The 20,971-nt window shown below is 55.8% G+C and overlaps 1 protein-coding gene across 49 annotated transcripts in view; it reads right to left on the bottom strand.

Annotated features, from left to right (window-relative positions):
* Positions 1–2,305: 2,305 nt before the first annotated feature.
* CACNA1C (calcium voltage-gated channel subunit alpha1 C) overlaps positions 2,306–20,971 on the bottom strand; it is a 438,324-nt gene continuing 419,658 nt past the window's right edge. For all 49 annotated transcript variants that reach the window (XM_084957093.1, XM_084957107.1, XM_084957092.1 and 46 more), the window contains 8 exons: positions 18,646–18,773; positions 18,080–18,214; positions 16,231–16,583; positions 14,101–14,229; positions 12,162–12,268; positions 11,684–11,784; positions 9,669–9,998; positions 2,306–8,944 (listed from right to left, as the gene is read on the bottom strand). In XM_084957093.1, coding sequence (XP_084813219.1) covers positions 8,642–8,944; positions 9,669–9,998; positions 11,684–11,784; positions 12,162–12,268; positions 14,101–14,229; positions 16,231–16,583; positions 18,080–18,214; positions 18,646–18,773 — 1,586 coding nt within the window. In that variant the 3' untranslated portion in view covers positions 2,306–8,641. The remainder of the gene's footprint in view (positions 8,945–9,668; positions 9,999–11,683; positions 11,785–12,161; positions 12,269–14,100; positions 14,230–16,230; positions 16,584–18,079; positions 18,215–18,645; positions 18,774–20,971) is intronic.

The following is a 20,971-nucleotide window of genomic DNA, read 5'->3' as shown; positions in this document are numbered from 1 at the left end:
AGATGCAGCGGGGATTCAATCCCTGGCCTACGGGAATTTCCATGTGCTGAGAGAGCAAGGGTGTGGACATTTAAGAAAAAAAAAAAAGAACAGTCAAATAGTAACTTTTTTTCTTTTTTGGTCCATAGGTGGCCAGTGCTTTTGTTATTATTACAGATAAAGTCTAGTGATAGGTATCCTGGGAAGGCTGGAAAAGGAGCAGAGAAAAGAGAATGTGACCCACTCAAGCCCAGGGCACCTTCTCACCTCTCACCTCACCCCTCCCCTGGAGTGGCTCACTGAAAACTCGGGTGCGGTGCCAGCAGACTGGAAAGCCAGTCTGTCTTCAGGCTGCGTTACATGGCTCTCTCCCACGTGGCCTGGACACATGTGTCTGGGAGTCAAAGGGTGGAAGGGACGGATCGGACTGCACCCTGGTCCCCCGCAGACTGCTCCCTCCCCTGCAGCCACACCATCCTCCCATCCACGCTCCCTCCACCCCAGAGGGAGCAGCTGTCCTCCGATAGGAAACCTCCGGACACCTAGAGTCCTCCTCTGACCACTGTAAGCAGTTAACCAGCCTTCGTGTTAACCTCTCCGTGTTTAGATTGCTGATGTGGGTTCTGTCCTGTCTTCAACCTGACCAGCAACCCCCACACGGACCCCCATGCTCATCTCTCTGCCTGGACGGGTCTTCCCCTGGACACACAGCTGACGGCTCCTGCATCCAAACACCTCTGGGGGAGGGGTGGTTGGGGAGGCACCCTGGGCTTGATCCTGTCACCTCCTTTGCTGTGGAGTTCGTTTTTTGATCTGACACAGTTCTGTGAGGTGTGTGGTCAATTACAAACCTGGGGCTTTCTAGTGTTGGCTGATAACTGCACGGCGGGGCTCTGGGTACGCTGGGCTGCCCAGCACTCTGGCTCATGGGCACCTGAGGATTTTTTTTCCCCTTTCTTTCTTCGTTTTTTTTTTGTGTGTGTGTCTTTTCTAGGGCCGCATCCACAACATACGGAGGTTCCTAGGCTAGGGGTCTAATCATAGCTATAGCTGCTGGCCTACACCACAGCCACAGCAACACGAGATCCTTAACCCACTGAGCAAGGCCAGGGATCGAACCCACAACCTCATGGTTGCTAGTTAGATTCGTTAACCAGTGAGCCACGACGGGAACTCCACCTGAGGATTTTCTAGCCTGACCTGCTGGGCTGATGTGATCAGATAGGCCTATGGGAGTAGGAGATGGAGAGTTCGTGGGGCCCACCTACCCCAAAGGCCATATGGAAACAGGGAGAGAGCCACATGGAGCTACACGGAAAGAAGGCTTAGTTCTGCTTGGAACTGGAGGCAGGAAAAATAAAGCACAGGACAGAGTGTCCTGGGCGTCCACTGACTTTCCACCGTGAGTAACTAACCCAGTTAATATCTAATTCTCCAACCAGTTGAAAAAATAACCACATCCCCCTTGTGGGGAGAAGGGGAGAAGTGGGCAGAAGCCCACCTGAGAGGGGAGGGCGTGAAGGCCAGGCTGACAGGAGAGCAAAGCAGCAGGGAGGTTGTCTGCATTCCAAACTCGGGCAGAGCAAACTCACTATGGTCAGTCAAGTCTCTTATCTGCTCCAGCTGGTTTAGAGCTGCGTTTGCAAACTTTGGCACTTTGATCATTGCTGTGGCCCAAGGGGCAGGTCCTGGGGGTGCAGCCCGGGTTCTAGAGCTCAGAATCTGGCTGGGGCACAGGGTTGGGGCAGAGGGGCTCTGCAGAGGAAGAGGGTGGGGGCAATGACTGGAAACTACATCGTCCAAGGAGGGGACGTCATAGCTGTATCCAACTAAGACACATTCTTTCCAGGACAAGTTATGTTACACAGGGACTTATTCTGGAAAGTTTGTCTCAGTCAGTTTAATAGCCCCCAAAAGAACCTTGCATGTTTGTAGTCTTCGAAGTGCCTTAATATGCACCATTTACTTCCCCTCCCCCTCCCCCTCCTTTCCCTCCTACACTGAAAACCAATTTCGTGTCTTTCCTGATACTGGATTTGGGGGCTAGGCAGCTCTTGTGTTTGGTGGACTACCCACTGAAGGCTTCCCATTCTGTCCCGTCAACCTTTGGCCATTTTTCTGTCCCCTTTCCACTGGCAGGAAGGCGTGGCGATGAGGCTAATTGCTGAAATGGGATTGGAGACAAGCTCTGGGCTCAGATCTCGCATGTGTGCCTGCCTTCCTCCCGCCAGGAGGCAGAGCCCGGCATCTGGGGGCTGAGTGGGCTCGGGAGACGGCTAGGAAATGGGCTGAGACGGCAGAGGGAAGACTCTTGAACCAAAGCAGCCATTGTTAAGAAATTTATTTGCAATTCTTGTTTTTTGGGTTTTTTTGTTTGTTTTTTAAATAACATCATTCCGTAGATAAAAATGCAATCTTACAGGAATATACATAGCGTCTCACACAGAGATGGCCCTGAAGCTCTTCTCGTTCCCTGGCCTTTCTCCAGGTGAGAAGGGGCGCAGGCGAGGCCGATGACACGGGTTATTTGATGATTACAAACTGTACAACCGTATTTACAACATGAGGCTGTGAAGCCAGGGGGCCCGAGGGAGGTGTGGGGTGTTGCGGGGTGGGGTGGGCAGCGACGGTCTCTGAGAACAAGCGTTGATTCGGCGGGTTGGGGATGAAGGTGGGCTGACTGGGACCAGAGGTGAGGAGGGGCGAGGGGCTGGGTCTGGCCTCTGGCTCGGAGGTGTCCGCTTGTTGCTTGGGGGTGTCCAAATAAAGAGGAAAAGTCTGCGTGTAACAGACACTCCGGGGCTTCACCCTCCAGGGCCCTGCCACCCTGATTCCTGGTGGACGGGTGTGTTTCCCGTCACTGCCTTGTCCAAACCTGTTCATACCTTGGACAGCACCCCCTCCGGAGCCAGACCCTCTTCCCACGAGGCTTTGGGGCAGCAGTGGGGGCAGGGGAGGACATGCGCCTTTGGATGGGGGTCCTGGCAACTGGAGCGCAAGTGGAATGTGCCGACTCAGGGCGGAGGGTGCGGGCAGCGAGGGGTCATGGCATTTGGGAGCCCCCCTTGCTTACAAACCGTCGGGTCTCAAGCTCTTTTTTCCCCTCTTAAGCCTGGGGGTGGCTTCTCCACGTTGGAAATCTTGGGAGGCAGGGGCACCAGTGACGCCTCGCCTCCCGGCTCCTGCCTGGCGCCACCTTTTCCCTCACCTCCCTTACAAACCCCCGGGATGCTGAGGACGGTGGGACGCAGGCCCTCCAGGCCTCACGGTGACCAGGAACCACTGTGCCCACCTGTATCTCCTCCACAGGCACGACCCTCCCCTGGCCCACAGCGGCTCTGTGGTCACCTTGGTGAGACGCGTTCTCACCCACGAGTCATCTCAGGTGGCAAATTGGTCACAAACGCCTGATTCGTGTGGATTAAGCATCACACTACCTTCCTAGGGGCCGTGTCCATACCAAGACTACTTAGATTCTGAAAGCTGGGGTGCCCGGACACCCCAAGAAGTGGAGGCGCCTGTGGCCAGACCAGCGCCTGATCTGAATGTGACAGCCAAGATCGTCCCATGATCTGGTCTTACCTCATCTAGTGGAGAAAGGGGGTTTTCACGGTCAATCTCACCTCTGACTCTGCTCTCAGCTTCAACTCATTTGCCCAACACAAGGATACATGGGCTGCAGATGCCCACCGGCGGCTTTTCTAAGACACCAGGGAGCCTTCGGGGTTTTACCACCTGTCTGCGTGGACCAAGTCTCCTTAAGTCACGGGGGTGGGGGGAACATTCTTGATTGGCAGGGTGGTGGAATTTTCTCAATGAAGAGAAATGATACTTAGTTCACAGTAATAACAGGTCCCCACGGCTCGCATCCACCCAGGGGAGTGCCCCTGGTTCCCTGTCTGGTCAGCGCCTGGCCAGCGCCCAGCCGTCTAAGACAAGGACAAAGCTGTGAGTCTCTGCTCAGTCCCGAGCTCCAGCACCTGCCCACTAAGGGTGTGTGCGTGCCTGTGTGCGTGTGCATGTGGGTCAGAGTGTGTGAGTGAGTGTGTGTGTGTGTGTGTGTGCTGCTCAGGTGTCCCAACGGCATGGAAATCTGATGGCTTGCTATCTGGCCCCACAGAGCAGTATTTCATGGCTTTGAAACAAAAATAAATAAATAAATAAATAAAAAGATAAAGTTAAAACCAGAGACGGCTTCATGAAGAAACTCTGTCAGAATCTGTACTCACTGACCTGGGGGAGGAGGGAAAAGAGCAGGGGAGGGGAGGCCCCATCCCAACTCAGATGAGGCTGTGGGAAACCCGGCCGAGCTCAGGGCCTCCCCTCTGCCTTCCATCCTGCTGGAACCCGCTCTGGATGGCAGACTGGCTAGCATGCTGAGGGACGGGGGACGTGGTGGCAGATACCCCGTGCTCCCAGAGAGGAGGGGGGTTGGCTGGAAACAAGGCCAGAGCCCAGTTTTATTTTTCTCTTCTTCCAAAGTGGATGCTTGAGGGCTCAGCCTGTCCACTGTCCTGGCCACAGCGGGTACAGGACACTTTCTTCCATAAGATGAGACCAGACATATGGGGGGCATTTTGGCCCCCACTTCCCTGCAGGTCCTGGGCTGGCACCTTTCCCAGACCAGAGCCAGGTACGTAAAAAGCGGAACCAGCCTGGATGCTGTCAGCAGGTGTTTGACTAACTTGGGGGCTGAGAGGGTTGAAACCAGGCCCCTTTCCTTGACCTCTTTGCTGACCATTTCTGACTCTCAGACAGTCATGTGCCAGTTCTTCAGGTATCTCTCGAGGGCGGCCAGGCCGTCACTTCCTTAGCTGCACCCGTGGTTATGGTTTATGAGGCTACGAGCCCTGCCCACTGGCTCCTCCTTGCACCTGCTCTAGGTTCTCCTATTTCTTGGCCTTTAGGGGTGGGGGCCTGAATGTATCAACTGGCCCCTGGAAAAGCGCTCCGATCCCTCGATGACCTCCAAGTCCTTCCCTCTTGGGTGCTCTTCTTCCTCAGAAAGAAGTCCCACTGGCCTTGGAAGAGGTACTTCTGCTGGGTCCCCTCAGCTGAACAGTTGGAGATATCCTGGAGACATGCTGGGCAGCTCCCCAGATGAGGCTGGGGACAGGAGCAGGGGCGCAGAGAAAGATAAAGATGAAGCGAGGAGGGGCTGTCCCTTTGTCCTTGGGTCTCTAGTCAGACTTAGAAGACCGGGGAAGGGACCAGGACAAAGAACTTCTGCAGCAAAGCAGAGAAAAATTCATGAATCAAGCTGAAATCTGGGGGAAAGTCTTCCTTTTTACTCCAAGACCTAAAAAACCATCTAGGAGGGGGTAGACAGGAGACAGCTGGGAATCGAACCCAGCAGGCGAGTAGCTATTAAGACCAGGTTGGAGACAAGAGGCTGCCAGCCAGGGGACAACAAATCAGGTTGCCAGACCCTGGAACTTGAACTCTTCAAGTCCTTGGGGTCCTCGGGCATCGTGGCTTTTCTCCCACCACTCAGGGTTTTCAGAAGACTTGCTGGTTCTGGTTTACGAGGTCACAGGGGAGGTTCTATTTGGATGCAGAGGTGGAGGCCACGCAGTGGAAGAGGCTCAGAACGACGTGTCGCGTGTCCAGCCTGCACTGGTCAGTCATGCACTCAGGCTCCCGAGACCCTCTCCTGCACAGGGCCCTCCCACCTGAGACACTTCCCTTCACGGCGGCTTGAGTGCCCTTGCCACGCTGACAGTGTCCCCGCACGCAGGGAGGACGCCTAGTTCTGCCCGACAGAGACAGAGCTTAAGGCAAAGGAGAAGCAAACCTGCACATGCGCGCGGAGGGGCAAGGGTGGGCTCCGTGTAGGGTGAGGGTGGGCTCTGCGTGCGCCAAGCAGGAGCTGGCAGGTGATGCAGGTGGAAAGTCCAAAAAGAAGACAGGAGGCAGCACAAAAAGGCCGAGTGTGTGCATGTGTGAGGTCAGTTAAGGTTCCAATGTCTCTCCAGCGGCCAAGCATACGGCTAGGACCAGGCATTAACCCCAAAGGGCTCCTCTGTCCATTACAACTAAAATCTTGTGGTGGCACAGTGGGGGACATCTGGGGAAACACAGGACCTGAACTTAAATTCTTGAGATCTCGATGGCACCGACAAGGAGCCCAGAAAATGTGAAAGGGTTGGACGTGGAGAAACAGGGAGCGGCTCTTCGGTCTCCAGGCTGTAAGGTAACCTGGCAGCCTGCACGTCAGTCATCAGAGTAAAATCTTCTTCACTGAGGAGCGGGCGTCCCCGGCTTTGATTTTTAAACTGCTCACGTAAGGAGGTGCCAGGAAGGGCTGAAAGAGCCCCAGGCCTGGAGGAGGCTCAATGGGAAAGTTCCAGATGAATTGTTGGGTCCTGTTTCCTCCAAACTGGTCCCTTTCCAACCATCACTGTTGTAGTCTGTTTGAAGGAAGTGGCACCCTGGGTGACATCCAGGTAGCGGCAAAGAGACACCCCGAGAGGCTTCGGGTTCTGATCCCGCTCCCACTCCCAACATCCTGGTTCCTCCCTGGCTGCCACTTACGAGGGGCTGGCTGGAGCAAATCCTGCTCCAGAGTGAGTGAAAGGTGGAGAAGTGAGCAGGACGGCCTTGGCTTTGGACGGAAAGGATTTTCCCAGCTGCCCAGCTCAGGGACCTGGTATGAGCAGAGCGTGCCCGGCGAGGATGCCCTCCCCTCCAACCATTCCATCCTTCCGGTCAGAGAACACTTCCCTAAGGAACACGTGTGCTGCCACCTCTCCCATGGGGGACGCCGATGCCAGCAGATGACGAAAGAGGCTGGTCAGGGCATCTCAGGGCCGCACACAGCGAGGAGCTCTTCCTGAAGAAATTACAAATCAAGACAACTGGGGTGGAGTGGATGGAGTGGGTCTGGAATGAGTCCTGTCTCTCAAAGCAAGATACGGATGCACTGCCACCGAGTTTTGGGGAAAATGAGGGAAACAGAAGCGAACACAAGATATGCGCAACAGTGATGCTCAAGCCTGCGTCGGGACCCCCCCCACACACAAGTGGTGCCCACACTTGTCGCACACATGAAAGGAAAAGCTGTTCCCTTTTCCCGACCACATGTAGGAAAGCACTTAAGAGCTCAAAGGTAAAGCTTGTCACACTCCAAATACAAAATGATTTACTTACATGCAGCAAATATACAAGAAGTGAATTCAAAAACAAACTTAATTCAATTCATTATATTCGCTTGGCACAATTGCAATTCAGTTTTAAAAAAATATTTGTAAAATACTGAGACTGACCTGAATTCAAGTATAACGGTCTCTTCAGCAGAAACACCATCAATGCAGTAAAACATTACACGGAACAAATCGAAGCAAAACGCCTTCTGAGTTTTTCCCTTAAATTTCTGTGTGGTTTTTTTAAATACAGCTTTAATGCCAACACAACTCACAATTGTATTTTTTAAAATGAATATTATTGCATTGTTTTTGCATATCTTGTGGGACAGAAAATGCAAAAGAGTTACTGATTCCCATTTCAGAAGCAGAGACAGTGGTTTGTTTTTGCTTTCAAATGGCCCCAGATTCGGATCTCCCCACAGGCCTGAAACGGGGAGCCGTGGGCTAACTGGTGGGCACGGACCACGTCCTCACACAGACACCTGCCACACACACAACACACACACACGCAGAGACCCTGTGTGTGCTTCATGCGTGCTTCCTCTCTCGGGCACCCACTAGTACACACGAATGTGCAAGATCCTATCCGAGTGCACTCTTGATTACCTTTAAATTATGAAACCAAACCCCCAAATCTTGTCACCACCTAAGGAAATTATAACAAATTATTGGGCGTACAAAATGGCTGGTAAAACCCTCCTACAGCGGCTCCGTTGCATCCTCCGTAGAAAAGGAAACCACAACCGTTAAGTAATACAACAAAACCAAACCCAATTTACATTTGCAAAAGTGAAAACAGGAAGGTGGGTGGTTGCAAAACTTTGTAAACACTCTTCTTCCTCCCCTCCCCCTGGCAAAACTAAATTAAAAACAAACACCCTCCCCCAAAGAAAACCAACATGCGGTCAAGAAAAACGTCAAATCCCAGAACAAAAGAGCGCTGGACGGAAGCTCAGCAGCACCCGGTCTTGTCCCACCGGCGTGCCCGCTCCCCTGGCCTCGATGCGATGTGCGCGCGTGGCCGGGCAGGAAAGGGGATCCAGCTGCAGGTGGGGTGGTGGGCGGTGGTGCGGGGCCCCTCCCTGGCTTCCTCTTCCAGCGTGGGTGGGGCCGGGTCCTCCTTCCTCTGTGAATCCGCGGGCCCTGGCTCTATGGGGACAGTGAGGCTCATACAGAATATGTGCAAAATGATTTTTTTTTTTTTTTTTTTTTTTTTACAAGCAAGGTTGAAAGACACCCGTTTGGCACAGGGTCCTTTTGGTGAGGGCTGGGGGGAGCCGGGTTGGCGGTGCGGGGTGGGGGCCCTTCCTGGTGCCGGCGCCCCGCCCCAACCGCTCCCCGCGGACACGGACTGCGGCTGCTTCTCTCCTGGCCACCCGACTTGATCTTGTCCCCACGAAATGAATGAAGACGCTGTTCCGGTTAACTCCAGGTCACGAGAACAGTGAGGCACTTCTGAAACGAACCCATTAGGAACATTGAAACAAATAAAAAAGCCGGCGTCTCCGGCCCGGCCGCTACAGGCTGCTGGCGAAGGCCCTGCTGTCCAGGAGCTCGTCCTCGCCCTGGCGGGGCTCGGGGCCGGGCGCCCAGGCCGCGTCCTCCGCGCCCCCTGCTCGGTCCGGCCCTGGGTCCCTGCAGTTTGCAAAGGGGAGCAGGGTGCCGTTGGGGCTCTGCCCAGCGCCCCCGCTGAGGATGTTGTCGGCGGCGCTCTCCATCTCCTCTATGGTCATGTCGCAGGCGTCGGCCAGCTCCTGGGTGGTGGCCTCCAAGAACCTGGGATCCTGAGCAAACTGCCCCAGTCCTTCTGAGATCAAGACCTGGGGGCGGGCAGAGAGGAACCAAGGAGGATGTGACTCCTGGGTCAGCTCTTCCCTGCGGGACCAGCACAGCGGGCTTCTGACTGCTCCCATCAGGAAGAGCCTGTGTGCATGCGTGTGCACCTGCGTGTGCACGCCTGCTGGGAAGGGCATTGGGGGTGTGTAGGCTGGAGAAAGGACTTTGGGGTTGGGGAACCCGTCATCAAACACAGGGAGCCTTGGCACACAAAAAGCGGTGGGGGCCCGGCCTGCCCTGGTCCCCCCAACCCCCACTGGGCCTCCACGGTGCCCCAGAGCCTCCAAGTCACTCTTTCCAGGAAGCCTCCACTCCCTTCTGGTGACACCTGGCCCAGTGCCCCTGGCTGCCTTTCTAGGGGTGAGGGTCCTGGGGACGGGGTGGGGGTGTGTGTGTGTCTGCCCCCTTCCTGGAGGCTGCTCGAGGAATGGCCTTGGGAAGAAGCAGATGAGCCTGGAGGACCTCCGCTTCTATCTGGCCTGCTCCCCACCAACCCTTGTCCTACTCAGCCTTCCTCATGGTTCTGCCTTCGTGCCAGCTCCCTCACCAGTGTGACCACTATTTCTCAGCTGTGGCCCACGCCTGGGTGCTGGGCGCTCACTAGGATTCGAGGCCTGAGTAAGGGTCTTTCCGGCCCAGAGATCTGACACCCCCTCTGCTCGGGAGAAAACCAGGGCCCCCTTCTCCTCTCCATTCCCAGCCACTCACCGCTTCCACCAGGCTGCTGGCGCTGCCGTGGAACTGTCGGCCCCGGGTCCCTGCTGGGCTGGGCACAGTGAGAGACACCGGCCGGGCCCTCCGGGGGCCACTGCCTGCCCCGCAGGGCGTGGGCTCCCCAGCCCGGGGGCCGCAATGGACGGACGGGAAGCTGCTGGTGAGCTTTTCGCTGGACTCGGCCCCCTCCAGCCGCAGGGTGGGGACAGGCCTCAGAGGCCAGCCTGGGCCAGGTGTGGCGGGGGGCGTGGTGCATGGCAGGGGGAAGGTGCCGGGAGGATGGCTTCTCTGCAGGAGGGGGCTCAGGCCTGCCACCGCCAAAGCCTGCGGAAATAAGAGCATGGGCTGGGGGGCTCCGCTTCCCAGCAGCTCCTGCTCCAGTGGGCCCCACAGCCCGCCACTCACACCCTCTTGGTCACCCATTAAGACCCGGGGTTAGTCCCAACCACCCTAAAATAGACTCTGCACCTCTCTGTCTGCAGGGATCTTTCTCCTGTTCAGGAACTGAGGTGGGGTGGCGTCAAGGTCGTCTGCTCGCTAGCCCTGGCCCTATCCCCGTAGGCTGGGAATTCCCTGGATTTTGGTTTCCTTGGTAGTTGGAGAGAATCACACCTGCATCCCCTGCAGGTGTGGGACTCTGCCCTCTGGGTGCCTCCGTCGCGGGTCTGATGTGAGGGTCAGGCGAATAAGGCCTGGGAAGGGTGTCTGTGCACCGCCAGGAGCTAGACAGGTCCAATCCTTAGTGTTCTCACCTTGACGACCCTGGCCGGGGTGCCTGACGTCCTGCCAATCTCTGGCTCAGCTGGCCTTTGAACTTCTGTTCAAATCTTATACTGTACTGTGATTAAACTATTTACACGGTTGCATCCTTCACTTACTGCTCTGGATGGTCCTGGGGCCCTGAGGCCCTGGAGCTCCAAGGGAGGTGTGGGGCTATGCTTGATATTTCAGAAAGCCCCGTGGAGACCCCATCTATGTAGGTGATGGCACCCAGGCTGAGCAAAACAGTGTATTTACTTGAGCGGAAATACCATCGCCCTGGTTGAGTGCCACTGGCTGTCTTACACTGATCGAAGCTTTGACTGGCATTGAATGCCTTTGGGGGTAAGAAAATCATTTAAAGCAAAGCCTGTGGTAAGAACGCATATAATAAAGGAGGTAAACAGGAGTTCCCATCGTGGCGCAGTGGTTATCGAATCCGACTAGGAACCATGGGGTTGTGGGTTCGATCTCTGGCCTTGCTCAGTGGATTAAGGATCTGGCGTTGTCGTGAGCTGTGGTGTAGGTCGCAGACACAGTTCGGATCCTGAGTTGCTGTGGCTGTGGCGTAGGCCAGCAGCTACAGCTCCGATTAAGCCCGTAGCCTGGGAACCTCCATATGCTGCTGGAGCGGCCCTAGAAAAGGCAAAAAGACAAAAAAAAAAAAAAAAAAAAAAAAAAAAAGAAGTAAGCAGTTTGAGAGTCTGGTTTAGACCCTAACTTGCCTGGAGGTGAGAGACAGGGCTTGGATGGTGATTCAACTGCTCTAAGGCATTAATAATACACTTGCTACTGGGGGCTGGGCTTTCCAGTCTCAGTTGGCGTCACCCAGGCCTAGAGATAGCTCGCTACTGAATCTGCCCAGACCAGCTTTCCTGGTATCATCCCTGCCCCGACCATGCTGCTGGACGATTCTTTGGTCATTTCTGTATCTCAGCAAAATGTCCAGGTGTCTTGAAGCTCTAGGTATAACCTCATTTGCCCTTTCCATAGCCAGTTCTGAGGAGGGAACCTCTGGCCACTGTCAGGCCGATCCTGGAGCTGCAGGTCCTTCCAGCCTCCTGCCCTGGAGAGCGTGGTCCTTGCTCAGGCTCTCACCTGTGTGGGGCTATTAGGGCCAGGGGTGGGACACAGCAGTGGTCTGAGACGGGAAGGATGACTAGCATCTTGGGGATTTGTTCCAATCATGGGGCGGGGGGCTGTCTAGCCTGCTGGACAGGGGCAGTGGCCCATCCCAAGGTGTGGGCTACCTGATGGTGAACCAGATGCAGGGGCAGGACTGTCTTCTGAGAGACGTCCCCTTGATTCTTCTGTCGTTTCAGACACTCAAGGTGGAAGGAGGCCCGTCGGCCTGCAAAGTCAGCAGAGAGTAGGGTCAGCAGAGAAGGGGACATGGCCGACATGGCCACCACGGCTACCTACCACCCTGGGAAGCACAAGGATTCAAGGCTTCCCCCTGCGCCCTCTCCTGGCCCCTGGCCTGCTATTCTGTAGTGGTCCTTTGGCTCCGCCCTCTTCACCCCCCACTTCTTCCTCATCCCGCCCCTCTCTGAGACGCAGCACCGAGAGCATGTCTCAGGTCCAGCCCGGGTCCAGCCTTGCCCTGGGGTTAGAAGTCCAACCTTCTGAGCCAGGCCACAAGGCTCCTCAGTCACTCCTGTGTGCCTGGCCATCACCTGGGGTTGGGGGCAGTGACCACCGGTGGCCTCATCTAGAGAGCAGGCTTACCCAGGGAGGCGGAGCGCAGGAAGCCCCTCTTCGGAGAGAGCCTGATGTCTCTCCTGTCCTCCTCAGGAGGTGTCAGCTGCCGGCTTTCGTCGTCCTGATAGGACAGCCTGGAACAGAGGATGCTTGGGACTTGTCCCTGGAGGCCCACAGGGCAGCCGTCACCCCCAGGAAATCTGCTTTTCTGCCCTAGTGAAGGGAATCCCCACTCTGTGCTCTCATAAGAGCCGTGGGGCAGCAGAGGCTGCCACCTTGGACTTGTGGCCCGCTCTCTGCTACTACAGATGTTTCCGCTCCTCCAACTGTGTCCTGTGTGTTTTCTGATGAGAGGCAGTGGGGACGACCCTGGTCAACGTGGCTGAGAAACTTGGAAAAAAATTCTGAGCCCACAGAATGGCCTGGGCTCCTTCTTGGCACATGAGGGTGCTGTTTACCATGGCCATGCCCCGTGTGAGCCCACGCATGTGCCCCCCACACCCCCGGGCCTGCCCACCCTTGGTCACCAGGAGCAGATACAATTGCCCAGAACAAATGTGCTGTTGTCAGTGAGGGGCGGCTGGGGGGCTTTGGGTCAAGGGCTCCTCAGCCATTCTAATGGGAACTCGGCCAGAAGTAGCTTCTCATGGCTGTAGTGCACCTAGGGGGCCAGGATCCGTGCCCACAGTTACCCTCACTGTACCCACTGCGCTCTAGAACTTCTGGTCTACCTTAGTCTGTCGTATTTCATTGAAAAAGCCAGTTGCTGCACACTAAGTTGATTCACAGTCCCTTGTGGAGCAGCCTGCATCCTAAGCCCTTTGTGTTACAGACGAGGCCACTGCAGCCCAGTGTGACTCCAGGTCCTTTGGGGGCAGAGGCTGTGCTCCCAGCAACTGTTGCTCCTTGAGCATTTGCAGATGAGCAGGGAAGTTTCTTTAAAAAACTCGCCCCGCCTTTCCTCTGGTTTTCAGCCTGGTCACCCTCGCTGTTACATTTTCTTCTTATCCAAATTGTACCCACTCTGGAAGACTTGTCTTCTGTTTGACCTTGTGCCTGGTGCCTGTTTTGGTCACCCTGACCTTGACCTTCTCTGAGTGTCTGTTCCCCTTGTTTGCACAACCACATGAGCAGTTACCTAGGAAATCTCCTTCATTTTCCTCCTCAGAGATCCTCTTAGCTTCCTAACGAGTTTGTAAAGTCCCCTTGGCTGCTGAGGCTGGTTCATCCCCAGTTAAGCAGAGGGCCTGAAGCACCAAGCATGCACCAAGAGCCCAAATGATTGGAGCATCTGCTTTTCTGATTTCTCATGTGTGGTCCTATATTAATCTGCGTTCTCAGGAAAGCAAAAGCCTAAAAGCCTGGTCCTTCCTTATGATAAAGTGTTTCCTCTCAGGAAAGCTTCTCACACAGCTTCAATTCTGTGAATGCAACCCACAGTCACAAACATATTTCACAGGACTTGGCAATTAAGCAAAGGCTCCACAAAATAATACTATGTTTGTGATACAGCATTTCTTACTGTCCTTTTCTATCCTATCCTATGCTATTCTGTGCTATGCTTTCTTTTAAAAGTGCTGATTGTAACCGAGCAAGCGGATGTCACAGCCTCCTAATGGAGGTGCAACTTAAAAACCTCTTTTGAGAAATTTCGACTCTCCGCGGCTGCTGCCAACATCGCCCTCTGCTGGTAGCTCTATTATAAGCCGTTTCCTGAATATTTGTCTAGTCAATATCTGCAGGTAGGCACTGAGTCTCATTATAAACTATATTTATGATGGTTGGTTGCAGCCAAAAAAGCTTAGGAAACAATGTTAGATTTCTTCCTGAAAGCATCGTATCGTGAGGCAAGGCCAAACTAACCAAAGGCCTGTGTGTATGAGGGTCAGGGGCTTCCGCCTGCTCTGCAGCTGCTGGAGGAATCTAGGGACTTGCCCATCACCCCGGGACCCTCCCCAGAGCTCACATCTCTGTGGAGATCAGGCTGGGCTCGCTGCCGTACTCCTCGTCCTCATTCGCCCTCACGTCACAGGTCTCGTCCCGAGAGGCCTCCTCCTGACACACCATGGCTAGCTGGCTCTCCTGGGAGAGGTGCCTGAACCGTCGGGGACAGAGACCAAAGTCTGAAACAGCCAGGCTCCCCCCATACCCCGCCCCCAGCAAATAAGGCATCACACACAGAACTGATGCTGGAGCCGCAGGGCGGAGAAATGCTACCGTGATTTGGGCTCCGTGCAGGAAAAAGGCCTTTGGGTTAGGATCCAAGGAGATCTGAGCTCCGACCCCAGTTCACTTATCCTCTGGCCTAAGTCCCTTCTGAGTCTGAGTCCCTCCTGAGCCTGACTCTCTCTGGTCCACCCAGGCCTCAGTGTCCCATCAGTAAATCTGGAACTGTCTGCCCTGCCCTACTCAGAGGCTGGTTGGAACAAAGTGGAGATGAGATGGTGCTTTGAAAGGTGGGGCAATCAGCTCTTATATAAGGGTGGGGGCCATGGAGGGGGCTGTCCAACCCGCTACTATAGAGGTAGCTAAGCCTGTTGGCATTTGTTGGGCAGAGCTGGTAAGTACCTGGTGTCATATTTGACATGCTTCTGAGTTTGATGTTGACTCTTTGGAGTGAAGGCACAGAGAAGAGTCTTTACATAGGGGTTTGTTCTAAGTAGAAGGGAGTGAGCCCGACGCCTCCTAAGCCTGAGTTCCCCCCATAATCCAGAGTCCCCACTGAGCTTGAGTCCCCCCCTGAGCCTGAGTTCCCCTCCGGGGCCTGAGTCCCTCCTATGCTCGAGATCTTCCCACACCAGAACGTGTCTTGGACTGAGCTGCTTTCCCTCTGGGCTGTGGCCTTCTGCTCACTTGGCCATCTGTCTTCCTTTTTTCTGTCTGTGCCCAGCTCAGTGTCTTCTCCCATTTTTCTTCCTATAGATCCTTAGTGATGGGGCCTACTTCATGCTCAGACCTGCTGGCGTAGAGGGGGATTATCCCACTTTATCCCCTCTGAGCTGAGTGCTGTTGTCAGTGTCCAGCTTTGACCCACTCAGGAAGGGTCAAGGATGTTCTCTAGGGCAGGATCTGACAGATGGCATCCTCCTCACAGCCTGAAGGACACACGAGATGTGGAAGGCGTAGGGGGGAGGGATGGGGGGCACTTGGCTGGGCACAATGGATGAGCTGGGATGAGGATGATGGCAGGCAGGCAGAACCACCTTGGGGGCTTCCATGTGTAAGACATGAGGCCGGAGCTGCACACTGCCTTGAGCTGCAGCAGGATGACATGACCCAGAGCTAGCACCCAGCAAAGGGCGTGAGGAGGGCTCCTGGGATGTGAGCAGCTCAGGACACTTGTCCAGGGATCTAGAAAAGATCTTTCTGGATCATTTTCTGAGCTTGAGGGTCAGAAAGGAGGGCTGCCACAGAACTTGGCCTGCAGGGGAAGTGGGTGGGTGGGTGGGGGGGCACTGGCCTGCTCCAGAGGGGAAGCTCAGTCAAGGGTGGAGTGGCCTGACCTGCCAGGCCCAGCCTTGGGAATCTGGAGCTGCTGATGTAAATGGGCTCGGAGCATGGAAGAGGCACCTGCTGTCCCAGAACACGTTAGCAGTGTATCCTGGGGCATTAAAGAGCAGGGGATGGGGGGGACACCACCAGGACTACCAGGAGTGATCCCACACTGGGGCAGGGCAGGTAAATGCCCCAGCAAAGGGCCTCCTGCCACCAGAACACCCTCCTGGGATGAGAAGGTGATAACCAAGGGGTGTAGCCCCGTCCCATCCCACTTGGGCCAGAGGCTCGTGTGGGTAGAGACTGGAGAAAGGCCCAGGGGAACAGAGTTGGGGCCGAGGCTCCTCTGCTCAGGTAGGGGAGGGAGCAGAGGAGGCCGTGACCAGACCCTGCACCTTGGGGCCCTTGCTGGCCAGTAGGGCCACCGTGCCTCCCCAAGTGTGGCTTCAGGACCTGGGAGGCAGCATTCACAGCCCTCTGGCCGGGGTCTTGGCAGAAGCTTCCACCCCAGCCTGAGCGGTGAGGGGCAGGCCTGGGGGCCGAATGCTCCTCCCCAACCCCCTCTGGCCACAGCGTGAGGCCTGGAGCGCCTCCTGCTTACCTCTTGGAGCTTTGCCTCCATGCAGCCTCCTGTACCCGGACGGCGGGGGACAAGGGGGGCCCTCGGCCCTCCACGGTGCTGACCGCACTGGGGTGGCCAGCCAGGTGGGGGCAGCGGCCCAGGGCGGTGTTGTTGGCATTGTTGATGTTGGCATTGGAGCCTGTGGATGAGTAGCTACTGGGGGTGAAGGTGGAGTCCACCAGCTTCTCGTGGGAGGGCGACTCCGTGTCACCCTGGCTGTTCCCCGCTTTGCTGATGTGCAGAGGGCGCTGGGTGGTGAAGGTCTGGGGGAAGGCGCTCCGACTGTCGCTTGGATAGTAGCCCACATGGTTGCCAAACAGGCCGCCGGCCCTCTGTAGGCAGGACGGGAGGGGGTGGTGAGAGTACTGCCAGGCCAGGCAGCCTAGCTGTTGGAAAGGGAGGGGCCCAGAGGTCCCCCGAAACGCCTGGGGAACAGGGTGCTGGGGGTGGGGGGCAGGGCCTTCTGTTGGAACCAGTGAGGCAGGGAGGCTGCTGCTCTGGGGGTTGCAGACAGACTCCCAACACTGGGATTGAGTTTCGATGCCGAGTTGGGGTATTGACCCTTCACTGAGGCTGCAAGGTGCTGTGGGGCCGAGGGTGGGCCTGCAGTTGCTAGGTTCTAATGAGATTTAAAAACTGGAACCCAGGAGTTCCCATTGTGGCTCAGCAGTTAATGAACCCGACTAGTATCCATGAGGACTCAGGTTAGGTCCCTGGCCTCGCTCAGAGGGTTACGGATCCGACGTTGCTATAAGCTGTGGTGTAGGTTGCAGACATGGCTTGGATCCTGAGTTGCTGTGGCTCTGGTGTAGGCCAGCAGCTGTAGCTCCCATTCGACGCCTAGCCTGGGAACCTCCATAAGCCATGGGTGTGGCCCTAAAAAGACAAAAACAAAAGCAAACCCTGGAACCCAGCTGGCTCACTGAGCTGGAAACTGCGCCGGCCAAACTGTTCTGAGTGTGAGAGCACCTGGTTACGACATCAGTTATACTGTGGTCCCCTTCCCAGCAGGAGAGGCCTAGAAATTTCAAATCAGAACAAGGGTTTGCCCCCAACACTCCCTCCTAGTCCTGGGCAAGTAGCCACCTGCAAGGCTGGGGTCTCTTGGGCTCACACTGACATGCTGCTGTGACCCTGAGGCCATTTGGTAACAGACATTCCACTGCAAAGAGGGGGAGGTGGGGGACGGGTCCCTCACTCATTGTGTCTCCCCTGCCTGGGAGCCGGGCGCTTGGCGGGAGGCCGGGTGAGCAGGCCCTGGCACGGCTATAGCGTCTCCCTGCTATAGGGTCCTTAGCCAAATACCCTGGGGATGCGTGTCGAGAGCGGGGTGGGAGGGCCCCAGAAGTCACTAGTTTTTGCTATTACAGCAGATGGCAGCCTCAGCATCTGAGAACAGAGGGGACTTTGGGACCTGGGGACCTCGTGCTCTATGTTGAGATCCCACTGGCTTCCCAATATTGTACATCTTCTGGTGATTTTGAGAAAGGCCAGATGTCTACATTTTATTTGAAGGAGCCATATTTTCAAATGTTGGCAAACAAAATAGGTCTGTGGATTACATGTGGCCCAAGGGCTCCCGCTTTGCAGCGACCGAGGTGTAAGTATCTCTTTGGAGACCCTTCTTTAGGAAAATGATGACTTCCCTCCTTCTCTGAGGGCCAGGGGTGCTCTGAGCTGCTCTGTCCTGGGAGCCCCAGCTTGAGAAAGACCTTCGCGTGGACGAGGAAGGGCTGGGAGAGGCCTGGGCGCTCTGCTGTGGCCTCAGGGCTTCCTCCCTGGACCAGGACACCAGCCCGCCCTCCAGCCTTCCGAGGCGCCCGCCTACCCTGAAGATGTCGTCTTCGGAGGCCGCGGACACGGCCTCCTTCATGGCCTTGTCCAGCTCTTCCTCCGCCGTCAGGTCCCCAGAGATGGCTCTTCGGATCTCGGGCCCGAGGTCGTGCAGGGTGCGCAGGCCAGCCTGGAGCCCAGGGGACATGTGAGGACCTTGACGCCCCACCCGACACCCCCCTGGCCCTCTGCTGCTCCCTGCGGCAGCCCAGCACGGGCACAAACGTGTGTTGTGTGGGGAGGGAACCGTCTGTCCACGGGGGGAGAGGGGAGCGGGGAGATGAGGGCCTGCTGGGAGGGGTGGTCTCGGGAGCTTTGGCAGAGCAGCCCCCCCACCCACCCCCGGCCCTACCAACTCTCAGGCTGTGGCTGCAGGACCATGGTGGGGAGTGAGTGGAAGCAGGGCAGGGGGAAAGTCACCCCTGCAGGAGTCCACCTTCGGGAAGCCTCGGGGCTCTCAGAAAGGGACCTGGCCTCCAGCCGGCCGGTGAGAGATGTGGGCCCTGCAGAGGTCAGAGGAAGGTGACCAGGCCCTCCCTGGGGAGTGGCCCCTGTCCTCACCTGCAGGGACAGGGCGTTCCTCTGGGAGGGCTTCCCCACGAGGCCCTGCTCTTTGCGCTTCTTGAATTTCCGGAAGTACTCTTGGATCAGGAACGTAGCGTAAAACTTGCCAACCGTGACCTCATCGTCTGAGACAGAGGAAGGGCAGGGGTTGGAGGGTAAACAGGGGAGCTCAGCCAGGCGGCATGAACCTTTTTTGTTCAGTAGCCACACTTTAGGTTTTCTTTTTCTTTTTTTGTCTTTTCTAGGGCAGCACCTGCGACATATGGCGGTTCCCAAGCTAGAGGACAAATTGGAGCTACAGCTGCCGGCCTACACCACAGCCACAGCAACACAGGATCCGAGCCGCGTCTGCAACCTACACCACAGCTCACGGCAATGCGGGATGCTTAACCCACTCAACGAGGCCAGAGACTGAACCCACGACCTCATGGTTCCTACTCGGATTTGTTAACCACTGAGCCACGACGGGAACTCCCCGAACTTTTAAGTTTTCTAAATTTAATGTTTTGGAAGAGGCACTCCATTCATATAGTTCAAAAAGAAAAAAAAATATAAAAAGTTATGTGTACAGTCAAAGGTCTCTCTCCCACCCATCCATCATCTGCCTGGGATACTAGTCGGGGCTTAACCCTTTGAGCCATGATGGGAACTCCTAGAGAAACTTTTGCATTCATTTCTTGAGTGTTTTCCCAGAGATTCGTTACGTAAATTCTTCCTGCAAATAAGCAAATACATTTTTATCTCTTCTCACCCCCCACAGAAGTAGCCTATCTGTCGAAATTACTTTCTACTTTGCTTTTTAAACTTCTGACTTGTTAACAAACTCTCATGTGATTCTGAAGCCACCATAAACTGCCCAGTCCCCTAAGGGCAAGCGTTCTGCTTAAAGGTTGGCGGAGGGGTTGATGGAAGGGGCCCGGGAGGCCTCCTGCCTCAGCTCGGGTGTCAGCTCCTGCTCTCACCCGGTGGCTGGGCTGGGACCCTGCTGGGCTGGCCTCCAAGTTACACAAGACAGACGCAGCCTCCGCCTTGGAATGAACTGGGGCTGGAGAAGGCAGTGGGTCCCCAAGGGGCGTAGTTCACGCCCTGCAGGCAGCCTCTCTGCTCTATCTCTTGGTTCTCGGTGGGGGCTGCTGGGCCTGGGAAAGGCTGCTGGGCTGGATCTGGTGCTTGTAATGGTTCCCGGCTCCTGGATGTCTTGTGAGAACTACCGTGTCCACAGCAGTGCCTGCCTTCCACCCAGGGGCCCCATCCCCATATCGATGAGATGCCCCAGCCTGTCTGCTGGGAGCCAGGGGACAAGCGCAAGCGGGAGGAGCCGCTGGGTTCTGGGTCCCTCTGACCTGGTTCTGGGTCCAGGTTCTGGGTGCCTTGGACCTGGACTTGGGTCCTGAACCTGCCAGTCACTCATCAGCAGCCTGGGGTCAGCTACTCAGCTGCTGAACCAGCTCCGAGAGCAGACATCACAGAAAGGAGATGAGGGCAAAGCGAGGATGTGTGTGAAACCCCAGGCCAGGTGGCGCTTGGCCTGTCCTGCCTCCTTTTCAGGCGTCCTCGGTCACAGCAGGGGTGGAGATACTTTTAAGGAATGTTTTGGGAACAGATGAGATTTTCTCAGCATCCCCACGCTTTGGGGGTGCTGCTGGCATTAATGACATGCCTCCGGATGTGCCCCACAAAGCACAGCAAACACTAAACACTAGCTTAGCGATCTGCACCCTGCAGGGGTCTCAAGGTCATGGCCGGAGTGACCTTCTGGGTGGGGGAATACCGCTTTTAACCACAGACCTAAGACCCTAACTTTCCGCCATGTGGGACCTGCACTCCCAGGAATGTAACCTGGACTAAGTGGATGGAAGACTAGTTTATTTAGTTTCAACCTGACCCAGAAGGGTTCACAGTTTGGAAAACAGTAGCCCCAAGGGCACGACACCTCGCGCGTGGTCACCCGCTGGGCCAGACCCCATGGGTCTGCACTGAGGCCCGCGTGTGCACCTCCCTGTGTGTGTGCCTTAAAGAAGGTGTGGGTACATGTGAAATGTACCTTGGTGGCCCTTACATCAAAGTAACCAACACAAAAACGTCGAGAACACTCAGCACTGTCTTGCCTCCTTTAAACACAAACTTGTTCCTCACAAGTAGGTGGTGCAGGCAAATGTTTTGTCACTCAACTACGGCTTCTGGCACGGGTACGCCAGAACATTTACTTACTGAAAAACATTTGATTTTAAAATATTTCCTACTAAAGTGTTATGCTCATATTTGGGCCAGTTTGACAGGGCCTATAAACACCGCCCCGAGAGGAACCAAAGAACTTCCACCA

This window comes from Sus scrofa, chromosome 5 (genome assembly GCF_054392235.1).
Source record: "Sus scrofa isolate SSC_HxYL_T2T_F1_AM1 chromosome 5, Sscrofa_HxYL_maternal_Yorkshire_Landrace_v2.0, whole genome shotgun sequence".
Classification (NCBI taxonomy): domain Eukaryota; kingdom Metazoa; phylum Chordata; class Mammalia; order Artiodactyla; family Suidae; genus Sus; species Sus scrofa.
The sequence above is the reverse complement of the archived record's forward strand: the minus strand, read 5'-3'. Positions and strand labels throughout refer to the sequence as shown.